At 45.0% G+C, this 12260-nt stretch overlaps 1 protein-coding gene across 3 annotated transcripts; it reads right to left on the bottom strand.

Moving 5' to 3' along the window:
- Positions 1-1216: 1216 nt before the first annotated feature.
- On the bottom strand, positions 1217-6166 carry LOC103275796 (heat shock cognate 71 kDa protein). 3 transcript variants are annotated; one of them, XM_021706547.1, is made up of 9 exons: positions 5836-6166; positions 4647-4856; positions 4125-4330; positions 3775-3927; positions 3135-3690; positions 2715-2917; positions 2289-2487; positions 1888-2120; positions 1217-1637 (listed from the first exon to the last, which is right to left on the bottom strand). In XM_021706547.1, exons 1-9 carry the CDS (start codon positions 5855-5857, stop codon positions 1452-1454), a joined length of 1968 nt encoding a protein of 655 aa, XP_021562222.1. In that variant the 5' UTR covers positions 5858-6166; the 3' UTR covers positions 1217-1451. The 3 variants fall into 3 exon arrangements, with proteins under 3 accessions (XP_021562222.1, XP_008071392.1, XP_021562223.1); XM_008073201.1 differs by lacking the exon at positions 5836-6166 and adding an exon at positions 5558-5718; XM_021706548.1 differs by lacking the exon at positions 5836-6166 and having other exon boundaries at positions 4643-4858.
- Between the last annotated feature and the right edge of the window lie 6094 nt (positions 6167-12260).

The raw sequence follows: 12260 nt of genomic DNA, 5'->3' as shown, positions 1-12260 counted from the left end.
ATATGGAAGGTCAATTTCTAGTTCTTTCAGAAATCACCACACTGTCTTCCAAAAAGGTTGCAGTAGTTTGCATTCCTACCAGCAGTATAGAAGCATTCCTTTTTCTCTGCATCCTCGCCAGCATCTGTTGTTGTTTATTAATGATGGCTATTCTTACCGGGGTTAGGTGGTATCTCAGTGTGGTTTTAATTTGCATTTCTCTGATGATGAGTGAGACTGAGCACTTTTTCATGTGTCTGTTGGCTGCCCATATATCTTCTTTTGAGAAGTGTCTATTCATGTCTTTTGCCCACTTTTTAATGAGGCTGTTTGATTTTTTTTCTTTTAAAGTGCATTTGAGTTCCTTGTTGATCCTAAATGTTAGGCCTTTGTCAGATACACAGTTGGTAAATATTTTTCCCCATTCTGTGGGTTGTCTCCCTCTTTTCTTGATGGTTTCTTTTGTTTTGCAGAAGCTCTTCAGTTTGATAAGGTCCTACTTGTCTACCTTATTTCTTATGGTATGGGCACTTAGGGTTTTGATCAGGAATTGGTTGCCAGTTCCAAGTTCCATAAAGGTGTCACCTGCATTTTCTGAGATTCTTATAGTTTGAGGTTTTACATTTAGGTTTGATACATTTAGAGTTAATTTTTGTGTATGGTGATAGGTAGGGGTCCTGTTTCAATCTTCTGCATGTGATCAGCCAGTTTTCCCAGCACCATTTACTGAATAGGTTCTCCTCTCCTCAGTGGCTGTTGTTGGAGGCTTTGTCAAAGATGAGTTGGTTGAGAAATTGAGGCTTTGCTTCTAGAATCTCCATCCTGTTCCATTGGTCTATATGCCTGTTCTTGTCCCAATACCAGGCTGTTTTGATTACTGTAGCCTTATAATAAAGTTTAAAGTCTGGAAGTGTGATACCTCCTGCTTTGTTTCTTTTGCTAAGGATTGTTTTGGCAATTCATGGTCATTTATGTTTCCATAGAAATTTCTATATTGTTATTTCCAGATCTGAGAAGAATGATGTTGGAAATTTAATGCATATTGCACTGAATCTGTAGATTGCCTTTGGTAGGGTGGATATCTTAACAATGTTGATTCTTTGTATCCGTGAACATGGAATAATTTTCCATTTGTTTGTGTCTTGTTGGATTTCTTTGAGCAGTGTTTTATAGTTCTCATTGTAAAGGTCTTTCAACTTCTCTGATTAGGAAGATTTCTTTTTTTTTTTTTTTTTTTTGCCAATTTGTAAATAGTTTTATTTAAGACATTGCATTTTCCACTTACAATACAGTGCTTATAAAGTGCAATGTTATTTCCTTCCCTTGTGCACATGTTCCATATTCAAGTATTAAGAATGCCCAGTAATTTACTATAGCAGCTCAACTTTAAAAACTGCCACAGAATTTGCTACTAATTTGGGTCCTTCAATGTTAACTGTGTAGAACAATGCTACATCTACAGTTGGGCTGCCTTAATCAACCTCTTCGATAGTGGGCCCTGAGGAAGCACCACCAGAGGGAGGAGCTCCACCACCAGGGAATCCCCCAGGCATTCCTCCTGGCATGCCTCCTGCACTCTGGTACAGCTTGGTAATGATGGGATTGCAGACTTTCTCCAGCTCTTTCTGCTGGTGTTCAAATTCCTCCTTCTCTGCAGTCTGAAAGAGAAAAAAAATCTTGTTACTTCTAAATTCTCACAAGCTATAAAATTGTATCACAGGCACATTTAAATTTTAAGCCATTCCTTGAAACCTTAGGTCACTCAGACATCCAAGGAAGGTAGTTGCCAACATGTCTTGATTTCTGGTGGAAACCGCGAATGTGTTGGACCATTCATCACAGTGACCTAAACTCAAGCTCAAGTTTTTCTCATCTCCCTTTCCCAGCTGTGTAGTAGACATTACATACCTGATTCTTATCAAGCCAGCTGATAATTTCATTACACTTGTCAAGAATCTTCTGTTTGTCCTCATCATTGATCTTGCCTTGAAGTTTCTCATCTTCAACAGTTGCCTTCATGTTAAAGGCATAGGATTCAAGTGAATTCTTGGATGACACTTTGTCCCTCTGCTTCTCATCTTCAGCTTTGTACTTTTCAGCCTCCTGGACCATACGCTCAATGTCTTCCTTGCTCAAACGACCTGTGAGAAAAATTTAAGACCTTAAAAAAGACCCAAATGTCTATCGCCTACAACCTACACCCCAGATTGTTGGGCTATATGCTGTTTTAGGCAACAGAAACCAAACTGGGAACCTAACCATTATAATCCCTGCCAAGGTCACATGGCAGTGCTATGTGTGCCACTTACCCTTGTCATTAGTGATAGTGATTTTATTCTCTTTTCCTGTACTCTTATCCACGGCAGAGACGTTGAGAATGCCATTGGCATCAATATCAAAAGTGACTTCAATTTGAGGAACACCACGGGGTGCAGGAGGTATGCCTGTGAGTTCAAACTTCCCAAGCAGATTGTTATCCTTGGTCATGGCACGCTCACCCTCATAAACCTTGGTAATAAATAGAGTAAGTTACCAAAAAGTACTTAAAATTTGTGCTAATTTCAGTAAAATTCAGCTAGGGAAGACTGGTCGCTCAGACATCCAAGGAAGGAACTAGCCAACATAAGACTTCTGGTGGAAACTACGAATGGTTTTGGAGTCCATCATCATAGCGGGTTGTCAAGACTTCCCCACTATTTCCCTCAGTAAGCCAGGCAGAAAATATAGGAACATACCTGAATAAGCACGCCAGGCTGGTTGTCAGAGTAGGTAGTGAAAGTCTGTGTCTGCTTGGTAGGAATGGTAGTATTGCGCTTAATGAGGACAGTCATGACTCCACCAGCAGTTTCAATGCCAAGGGAAAGAGGAGTGACATCCAACAGCAGCAAATCTTGCACATTTTCAGATTTGTCTCCAGATAAGATGGCTGCCTGGACAGCTGGTTTTAAAAAGCATTAAAAGTTAAACCAATGTAACTTAAATTATGTAACTCATTAAGAAATTGAAGTCATTTTATAAGACATCAAAGGAAGCTGGACCATCATTAGCTATTAGTGTTAACTGAATATTTTTAAATTACTGAATCAGTTTGGGTCTGTTGGGTTTACTCAGGTGAGATATTGGGTTAACTACTCAAGTGAGATAGAAAATATTACCTGCACCATAAGCAACAGCCTCATCAGGATTGATGCTCTTATTCAGTTCTTTTCCATTGAAGAAGTCTTGTAGAAGCTTCTGGATCTTGGGGATACGAGTAGAACCACCAACCAGGACAATATCATGGATCTGTGACTTGTCTAGTTTGGCATCTCGGAGGGCTTTCTCTACAGGGTCCAGGGTGCCACGGAACAGGTCAGCATTCAATTCTTCAAATCGGGCACGGGTAATGGAAGTATAAAAGTCGATTCCCTCATAGAGAGAATCGATCTCAATACTGGCCTGGGTACTGGAAGAGAGAGTACGCTTAGCACGTTCACAAGCAGTACGGAGACGCCGGACAGCTCTCTTGTTCTCACTGATGTCCTTCTTATGCTTACGTCTAAACTCAGCAATGAAATGGTTGACCATTCGGTTGTCAAAGTCTTCTCCACCTAAGTGGGTGTCTCCAGCCGTAGACTTGACTTCGAAGATTCCATCCTCAATAGTGAGGATTGACACATCAAAAGTGCCACCTCCTAGGTCAAAGATCAGCACATTTCTTTCAGCTCCAACCTGCCAGTAACAATAGTAAGTCTCATAAGCCTCTGATGGCTCAAATCTTGGACGAACACAGAATTCATTACAAATGGCACATACCTTTTTGTCTAAGCCATAAGCAATTGCAGCAGCCGTTGGCTCATTGATAATTCTAAGTACATTGAGGCCAGCAATAGTTCCAGCATCTTTGGTAGCCTGCCGCTGAGAGTCATTAAAGTAAGCCGGCACTGTGACCACAGCATTGGTAACAGTCTAGGAACAGAAAACAAAGACCATATTAATACTGAACTATTTTACTTTAATATGCATCCTGATTCCAGCAGCAAGTAATTCATGTGGAAATAAGCTGGCTGAAAGCCCCAGGCTGTTAAATTACTTGTGTAATTTATCAGTCAAAAATAAGGTACAAAAAAAAAAAAATAAGGTACAGCAGGCAATCGTTATCTCACCTTCCCAAGATAGGCCTCAGCAATTTCCTTCATCTTTGTCAGAACCATAGATGACACCTCCTCTGGATAGAAGCTTTTTGTCTCTCCCTTGTATTCTACTTGTACCTTGGGCCTGCCTGCATCATTCACAACCATGAACGGCCAATGCTTCATATCAGACTGGACAACAGCATCATCAAATCTGCGTCCAATCAGACGTTTGGCATCTGTAAAGGATGTGAAATGCAAATACCTTCAATTTTGCTATATTCAATTTTTCCTATAAGAACCCAAAATGGCTAGTTACCCAAATTCATAATGGCAGGTTGATCCTGCTACAGTAGAGGATCAAAACATCACCCAATGTTTCATCCAAGACCTTAGACTACAACACACCTCTCAACACAAGTTAGTTTTTTAAGACCTTTCCCCTAACTCCTCAGGGCTGTCTCGGCTGCCCCACTTTTAACAAATGAGTTGCTCAAATTTCCTGCTTCCTAACACCCTCAGATTAATGCCAGTCGCTTGAATTTACTGACTCACCGAAAACCGTGTTGGTGGGGTTCATCGCAACTTGATTCTTTGCGGCATCGCCGATCAATCGTTCGGTATCAGTAAAGGCGACGTAACTCGGAGTGGTTCGGTTTCCCTGATCATTGGCAATTATCTCTACTTTTCCGTGTTGGAAAACACCCACACAGGAGTAGGTGGTGCCGAGATCAATACCAACTGCAGGCCCCTTAGACATGGTTGCTGAAGAGGAAATAAAAGCCGGTAGTTTGAAAAGCTGACTAAGCACTCGGACATCTCTGCCCATTTCCTCTGCAGACCTTAGAATCCGGCTGCAGAAGTAAGTTACGCCTAGAGCCTCTCTGGTAAGCGTGAGGGACAATCACAGCCAAGTACCGCCGTATCCCGGGATGGGGAGATGGAGTAAGCCGCCAGCTGCAAGACGCGTCGGTCCCGAGACACTGAGGAGCACGTGGCCTCAACCCCGAGCTCAGCCCTATCCTCTACACGCCAGAACCCAACGCTTCTAGAGTCCATGCGGCTTTTCTAACTCCCCCCAGACGCACCCCTCAACGTGGATGAACTGCAAGAATGGCATTTCCTTCAACGCAAGCGGCCTAGGGAGAGCCAGGGAAACGCGCTGGCTCACGCCCCTGCGCGCCCACGAGCGGATGCGCCAACCCTCCCCCGCCACGCGGTCGCGGGGCGACGCCCTACCATTCTTGGCGGCCGCCAGACCACACGCGACCCTTCCGTCGGGGATGACCCAGCCGAGGGCCGGTGCCCGCGACCCGAGAGAATGAAGGCGGCTAGCCGGGCGGAAGGAACCTGGCTACTGCCCTCGGGGAAAACAGGACCCACCGGCTGCGGCAAAGCCACTCGCCCCAGATGCAAGTGCGCGCTTCCCTCTCCACTGTCAGCTACTTAAAGGCCACAGGCCTTACCTCGTGTGTAGGCCCGAGCCGGGTTAAGAAGCACACGCACAAATCCCGGGAGTCGGCGCCGCGTTCAATGAGACCGGTTTCCGCCCGCCACCCTGTCTCTTATACCCTGCCTCAGAACCTTCCAGAAGGGGCCCGCCCCTGCTGGCTGCCCATCATGGCTTCTTCCACCAATGGGCGCCTGGCTATCTTTACAAACCCCAATGAGGAGCCCGTTTCCACTCTTCGGGCCTCGCCCCCTCCCGCCCCCGTCTCACCCCGCCTCGCGATGACGCACTCACCGCAGCGTTCTGGAACTTTCATGCTCGCCCCCGCTACCTGACCGGCCCCAGGGGAAAGGGAGGGTAGGGCAGAGAGAGCCCGCGCGCGGGAGTCCTCAGACACCCCGGCGGGGGAGGGGAGCGTCCCTCTCTACGCATGCGCCTCCAGCCGGCCCAGGCGGGAGGGGGCGGGAAAATGAGAAAGAGGGGCGGGCAAACTTGGAACCGGCCAATGACAGCAGCGCTAGCCGCGATCTTGACCAATGCGGAACCGGGTGGAGGAACAGCGTGGGGCCTATGAAGGGAGGGGTCCGGGCCCGGGAGTCCGGGAGCCCAGGAAGAGAAGACGGAAGTGGAGCGAGGACAAAATGGCCGCGAAGGTTGTTGCGCCCCTCCCCCACCTGAGATCTCATTCCTCTTTCTCCCCCGCCACCGGCTGTCCTAGACGGTCCTGTAAGCCCCGTCCCCCACGTTCCGCTCCCCCACATTTCATAGCTAGCGTGATTTGGGGCAAGTGCTGAGCCCGAGGGCCTTAGGCTAAGGTTCTGGCCTCGGGGGGCTGCTAGGGAAATTCGTTCAAGGACACTCCTACATGGGGTTGGAGGGAGCCGCCAGGCCGCCGGGGGGTCTCGCCTTCGCTTCTGCATGGGGTAGGGCAGTGTAGCCGCAGGCCCCAGCCCCTCCAGTTTGCTCTGGCAGCGCTTGGTCGGCAATCCCTGGCGCAGAGATTTGAGGGGCTGGACTTCTGAGAGCCCGCCTCAGGACACGGTTTTGTCTGGGTCCTCCGCGAAGACCCCAAAAAAAAAAGGCCAAGCCCGCTTCTCTTCTCTGAGCCCAGACCCCTGCCCTTCCTCCCCTCGCGCCGGGAACGGATTCGGCTTCTGGGCTCAGCCCCTCCCCCACCCGCCCAAGCCCCCACACTTCTCCGTTATTTGTAAAAGACACTGATTAAAAAGGTGGCGAGTTTTTCCGTAGGTGAACCAGGCGTTGGGAATGCGAGACTCCAGTAGCCCTGCGTCCTTGATTGGCCCTTTCTGGGCTTCGTTTCCAGTATTATGAAGTAAAAACTTTCCGGCCTTGACTTATCAAGAGTTGACAGCCCACGGAAAGACGCCTTGAAAACGCGCTTGGGCTAGCGTACAAAACAGTGGTGCATGGCGGCAGCGTCATTCAAAGAGCCTGTCTCAGTACCTTGAACCCTTTCCATGTGTCCTTTCAAAAGGGCAGGGCGGCTGTCATTCCTGTTTAGTCGATAAGTAGGTGAAAAGGTTTTTTTAAGGCGACCCTAAAGGAACTTTTAGTAGCGGCGCTGGAATTAGGTCTCCAGACTGTGCAAAGAAGGCTGACCTAGCGTGAGGACACCTTGTCCTTGACAAAGCCAGTGAAGCCTTGAAAAAGACCGAAGCATATGAAGAAATTAATTTTTGTATTTACCTTTTGTGGGAGAATGTTGGCTTGGAGTCCATTGAGCAATATACTTAGTTTCTCCTCATCTCCCAAGAGCTTAATTTTATACAGTGGTTTTACAACATACTAAGTGCTTTCATTTGTTATTTAATCAACAAAACAATTGCCTAAGATAGAGTTATTTATTCTCCTTTTAGGAGAAAAATGAGACTCAGAGATGTTATTTGTGGGAAGATAAACAACGGGCTAAGCCAGAGTCAAACCCAGCTGCTTTGAGTCCAAATTCTTTGGTCATTTTTATTAAAGTAGTTTCCTTTCTTAGAAACACACTTAACTCCAGCTCCAGAAGGGGGAAGATGTGTACTGTGAGCCACTCCTTTCAATTTCCTTTGATATTTGCAGTCTTCCTTTTCACGCTCCAGAGCCTAAAGTTTAACAAGTACATTCTTTAAACTGCACTCTGCATTTTACATTTTTGTAATCTCTGAACAATGTACAACATTCTAATCATTGAATCAGTGGTAGATAGAACTGGGACCCCAAATCCACTGACTTAGGGTATTGTATTCAATAGCAATGATTAAAGAAAGCAGAACAAATAACCTCTATTTCTAGACATTCTCAAAATGTGTTCTAGAACTTGAAACCTGTTTTTACTAAGTGGAATGATTTAGAGTATATATATTTAAAGCTCAGATATGGTAAGTGTCCTCTCTATTTTCTTTTTTTGAGTTGGAGTCTCAGTCTGACCCCAGACTGGAGTGCATGCTCACACCTACCACAACATCGACCTGCAGAGCTCAGGTGATTCTTGCACCTCAGTCTTTCAAATAGCTGGAATTACAGACATGCACCACCATGCAGGACTAGTTTTTTTATTTATTGTGATGGTCTCAAACCTTTGGGCTCAGGCAGTCCTTTTGCCTCTGCCTCCCAGAGTGCTGGGATTACATGCATGGGTTTCAAACAAAACATATATCTGAGATTAAACTTTGGGTGCAGGAGACTACAGTGGAGGAGTCTGGAGTCTAGGGCTTATGTTTGGGGAATAGAATAATGATTTTACATTTAATTCTCACCACAAATCTAAGAGGTTAGCAGCTATTATGATCTGCATTTTACAAATGAGATAGCTAAGGCACTGAAAGGTTAAATGATTAAGTCAGGCCACATAGTCATATTGTGGAACCTGGAATTCAAATTCAGTCTGTCTGCAGTGTCTGTCCTCTTAATATATCGGCTTTCGCTGTTCACGGTGGCTCATACCTGTAATCCTTGCACTTTGAGAGGCGGGGCAAGAGGATTGTCTGAGCCAAAGGGTCAAGACCAGCCTGGACATCTTGGGGAGACCTTGTCTCTACAATAAATGAAAAATTAGCTGGGTGTGGTAGCACACACCTGTAGTTCCACCTAGTTGGAAGGCTGAAGTGGAAGTATTGCAAGTTGAGGCTGTGGTGGCCGTGAGCGTGCCACTGCACTCCAGCCTAGGCAACTGAGTGAGACTGACTCAAAAAAATATACACACGCGTGCGCGCACATACACACATATATATCTGCTTTCTGTTCTCTAAAATGCTCAACAGTGGTGCAAAGAAGGAATCACATTAAAATGAAGATTAGATTGGTTTCTAGCTGTATCACTATTGGTGATTCTTGAAATAAGAGTGTTAGGATACTGTGTTTTTTTTGTTATTGTTGCTGTTTTTAATTAGGGTCTCACTCTGTTGCCCAGGCTGAAGTTCAGTGGCATGCTCACGGCCACCGAAGCCTCGACCTGCTGGGCTTAAGCGATCCTTCCACCTCAGCCTTCCAAGCAGCTGAAACTACAGACGCAGGCCACCATGCCTGACTCATTTTTGTGATTTATTGTAGAGACACGGTCTCGCCAAGTTGCCCAGGCTGGTCTTGAACCTGCGGACTCCCAAAGTGCTAGGATTACAGGCTGAGCCACTGCGCCCGGCCTAGGGTACTGTTAGTTGAAGAAACTTCTAAATAGATTATTTGAGCTGCTGTAATTCATTAGGCAATATGCATGTGCCAAATTAATCAGCCTAGGGTAGACAGCCCTTTTACTTTTTTCTTTCAAAAAAGTTTAAGGTTTAGAATTTAATTGGAAAATTTGTATTAGGATTATGTAGTGTGATGTTACCAAATAATGAGCTTTTAAAAATTACTCGCTGGGCACGGTGGTTCACACCTATAATCCCAGCACTTTGGAAGGCTGAGGTGACAAGATTGCCTAAGCCCATGGGTTCGAGAACAGCCTGGGCAACTTGGCGAGAGCTCGTTTCTCTAATAAATTTTTAAAAATTAGCAGGGCGTGGTAGCATGCGCCTGTAGTTCCAGCTACTTGGAAGGCTGAGGTGGAAGGATTGCCTGAGCCCAGCGGGTTGATGCTGGGGTGACCATGAGTGTGCCATTGCACTCCAACCTGGGCGACGGAGTGAGACTCCAACTCAAAAAAGTAAAATAAAATAAATAATAAAAAAATAAAAATTACTCTTTTATTAAAGAAGAATGGTGAACTTGACTTTCTTACTTCAGAACCTCAGATATTAGCTGGGCACTGTGCCTCACGCCTTAATCCCAGAACCTTGGGAGGCGAAGGCCAGAAAACTGCCTGAGTCCAGGGGTCTGAGACCAGCCTACACAACATGGGGAGACCTTGTCTCTACAGCAAATTAAAAAATTAGCTGGGTGTGGTGACACATGCCTGTAGTTCCAGCTACTTAGAAGGCTGAAGCGGAAGGATTACCTGAATACAATAGGTTGAGGCTGCGGTGGCTGTGAGTGTGCCATTGCACTCCAGCCTGGGTGACAGAGTGAAACTCCAACTCAAAAAAAAAAAAAAAAATTAAAACCTCATTTTAAAAACAACCTTTCTTGGACCCAATTAATTCAAACTCAAAAAGCCAATGTATATGTAAATATATGTCCTGATGGCCCAAAATCTTGAGTGTATGTACTGCATTGCATCAAGGAAATTTGAAATCAGAATGACTCAAGCTGTTATTAATATTTTGACTTTCTAACTCCAGCCATGTGTAGATTATTGCAGTTGGGAAAAAACATACATAAAAATGATCCCAGAATCTTTTTCCTGCATTATGTCTTGTTTTCCTAATAAGATTGTATGCTGCAGAACATCCTTATGCCTAGTGTAGTGTGTTACTGGTAGTACAGTCGTTGCTATTGCTGTTTTATTAAATGCTTTTGTGCAGGGTAACCTCAGCCTTGGCATATCTTATGTGACCCTTACGACAACTATTTTAAGCATATCTTCTTGTCTCCATTTTCACATAAGGAAACTGAGGCTCATATCAAATAACTTAGGATTTCTAGCTGAGCCTGAATTTTTCTTTTCTTTTCTTTTTTTGAGTTGGAGTCTCACTCTGTCGCCCAGACTGGAGTGCAGTGGCTGCTCCCGGCCACCGCAGCCTCGACCTGCTGGGCTCCGGCCACCCTTCCGCCTCAGCCTTCCAAGTAGCTGGAACTACAGGTGCGCACTACCACACCCAGCTAATTTTTTAAAATTTATTGTAGAGATGAGGTCTCACCAAGTTGCCCAGGTGGGTCTCGAACCCACGGACTTAGGCAGTCCACTCACCTCAGCCTCTCAAGGCGCAGGGTTACAGGCTGAGCCACCGAGCCCAGCTGAGCCTGAATTTTTCAAAATAAAATGTTTCATTCCATAGCTTATGCTGTTAAATTTTAGGCTAGGTTGCTTTCTACTTTAAAACTCTTTAAAAGCCGGGCTCAGTGGCTCAGCCTGTAATCCCGTGTCTTGGGAGCCTGAGGTGAGTGAATTGCCTGAGCCCGCGGGTTCGAGACCCACCTGGGCAACTTGGTGAGCCCTCATCTCTACAACAAATCAAAAAATTAGCCAGGTGTGGTAGTGTGCGCCTGTAGTTCCAGCTACTTGGAAGGCTGAGGCAGAAGGATTGCCGGAGCCCAGCAGGTCGAGGCTGCGGTGGCCAGGAGCGGCCACTGCACTCTAATCTGGGCGACAGAGTGAGACTCCAACTCAAAAAATAAAAATAAATAAATAAAACTCTTTAAAAAGTCTGACCCCTTGCCAAAAAAAAAAAGAAAAGACCTTCTTGTTAGTCCCAGCACTGTGGAGAGGAGGTACTGCATATATTGTGCTTTTTAAAATTGTTTAAGAAAACTTTTAATGGAAATCTTTATCAGAGCTGCTTAATTTTTAGTTTTAATTTTTTTTTGCTATTTGAATTCTTTATCAGGGCTGCTTATAAGTAGCTAAACTCACTGCATTTTCCTTTTTTTATAATTTTTTCATCCAGGAGTGATGACATGAACAAGATATAAAAAACAAGCTGCGCACGGTGGCTCATGTCTGTAATCCCAGCACTTTGGGAGGTAGAGGCAAGAGGATTGCCTCAGCCCATGGGTTTGAGACCAGCCAGGGCAACATGGTGAGACCTTGTCTCTACAATAAATCAAAAAATTAGCTGGGCATGATGGCATGCGCCTGTAGTTCCAGCTACTTGGAAGGCTGAAGTGGAAGGATCACCCAAGCCCTGCAAGTAGAGGCTGTGGTGGTCGTGAGCGTGCCACTGCACTCCAGCCTGGGTGGCAGAGTGAAACTCCAACTCAAAAAAAAAAAATGATACAAAAAACAGAGAGAAAATAAGTCAGCCTCAAATAATTGTAAAAAATTACTTCTAAATAATGGAATCCCTGAAGTGTTTGAACTCTGTAAACATTTTTAATACATGGATGCGACCTTACCATCTTTGGAGAATAAACTGTACCTATTATTTTGTGATTTCAGTGCACTTGATCTTTTTACCTCTCAAAAAAAACTGAGAAATTAAATTTCTTTGATGTGTTCAAGATGCTATGTGCTTAATAGTCAACACAAATGATATGCATTATATGATCTAAGCTCACCATTACCATATAAAAACAAATTAGGCAATTATGAATTTGGAAATTGTACCCTATTTTGCAGAACAATAAGGAAACTGAGGCTCATATCAAATAACTTAGGATTTCTAGCTGAGCCTGAATTTTTC

The sequence above is a fragment of the Carlito syrichta genome, unplaced genomic scaffold (genome assembly GCF_000164805.1).
Source record: "Carlito syrichta isolate Samal-C Ts95f unplaced genomic scaffold, Tarsius_syrichta-2.0.1 Scaffold315753, whole genome shotgun sequence".
Lineage (NCBI taxonomy): Eukaryota > Metazoa > Chordata > Mammalia > Primates > Tarsiidae > Carlito > Carlito syrichta.
The sequence above is the reverse complement of the archived record's forward strand: the minus strand, read 5'-3'. Positions and strand labels throughout refer to the sequence as shown.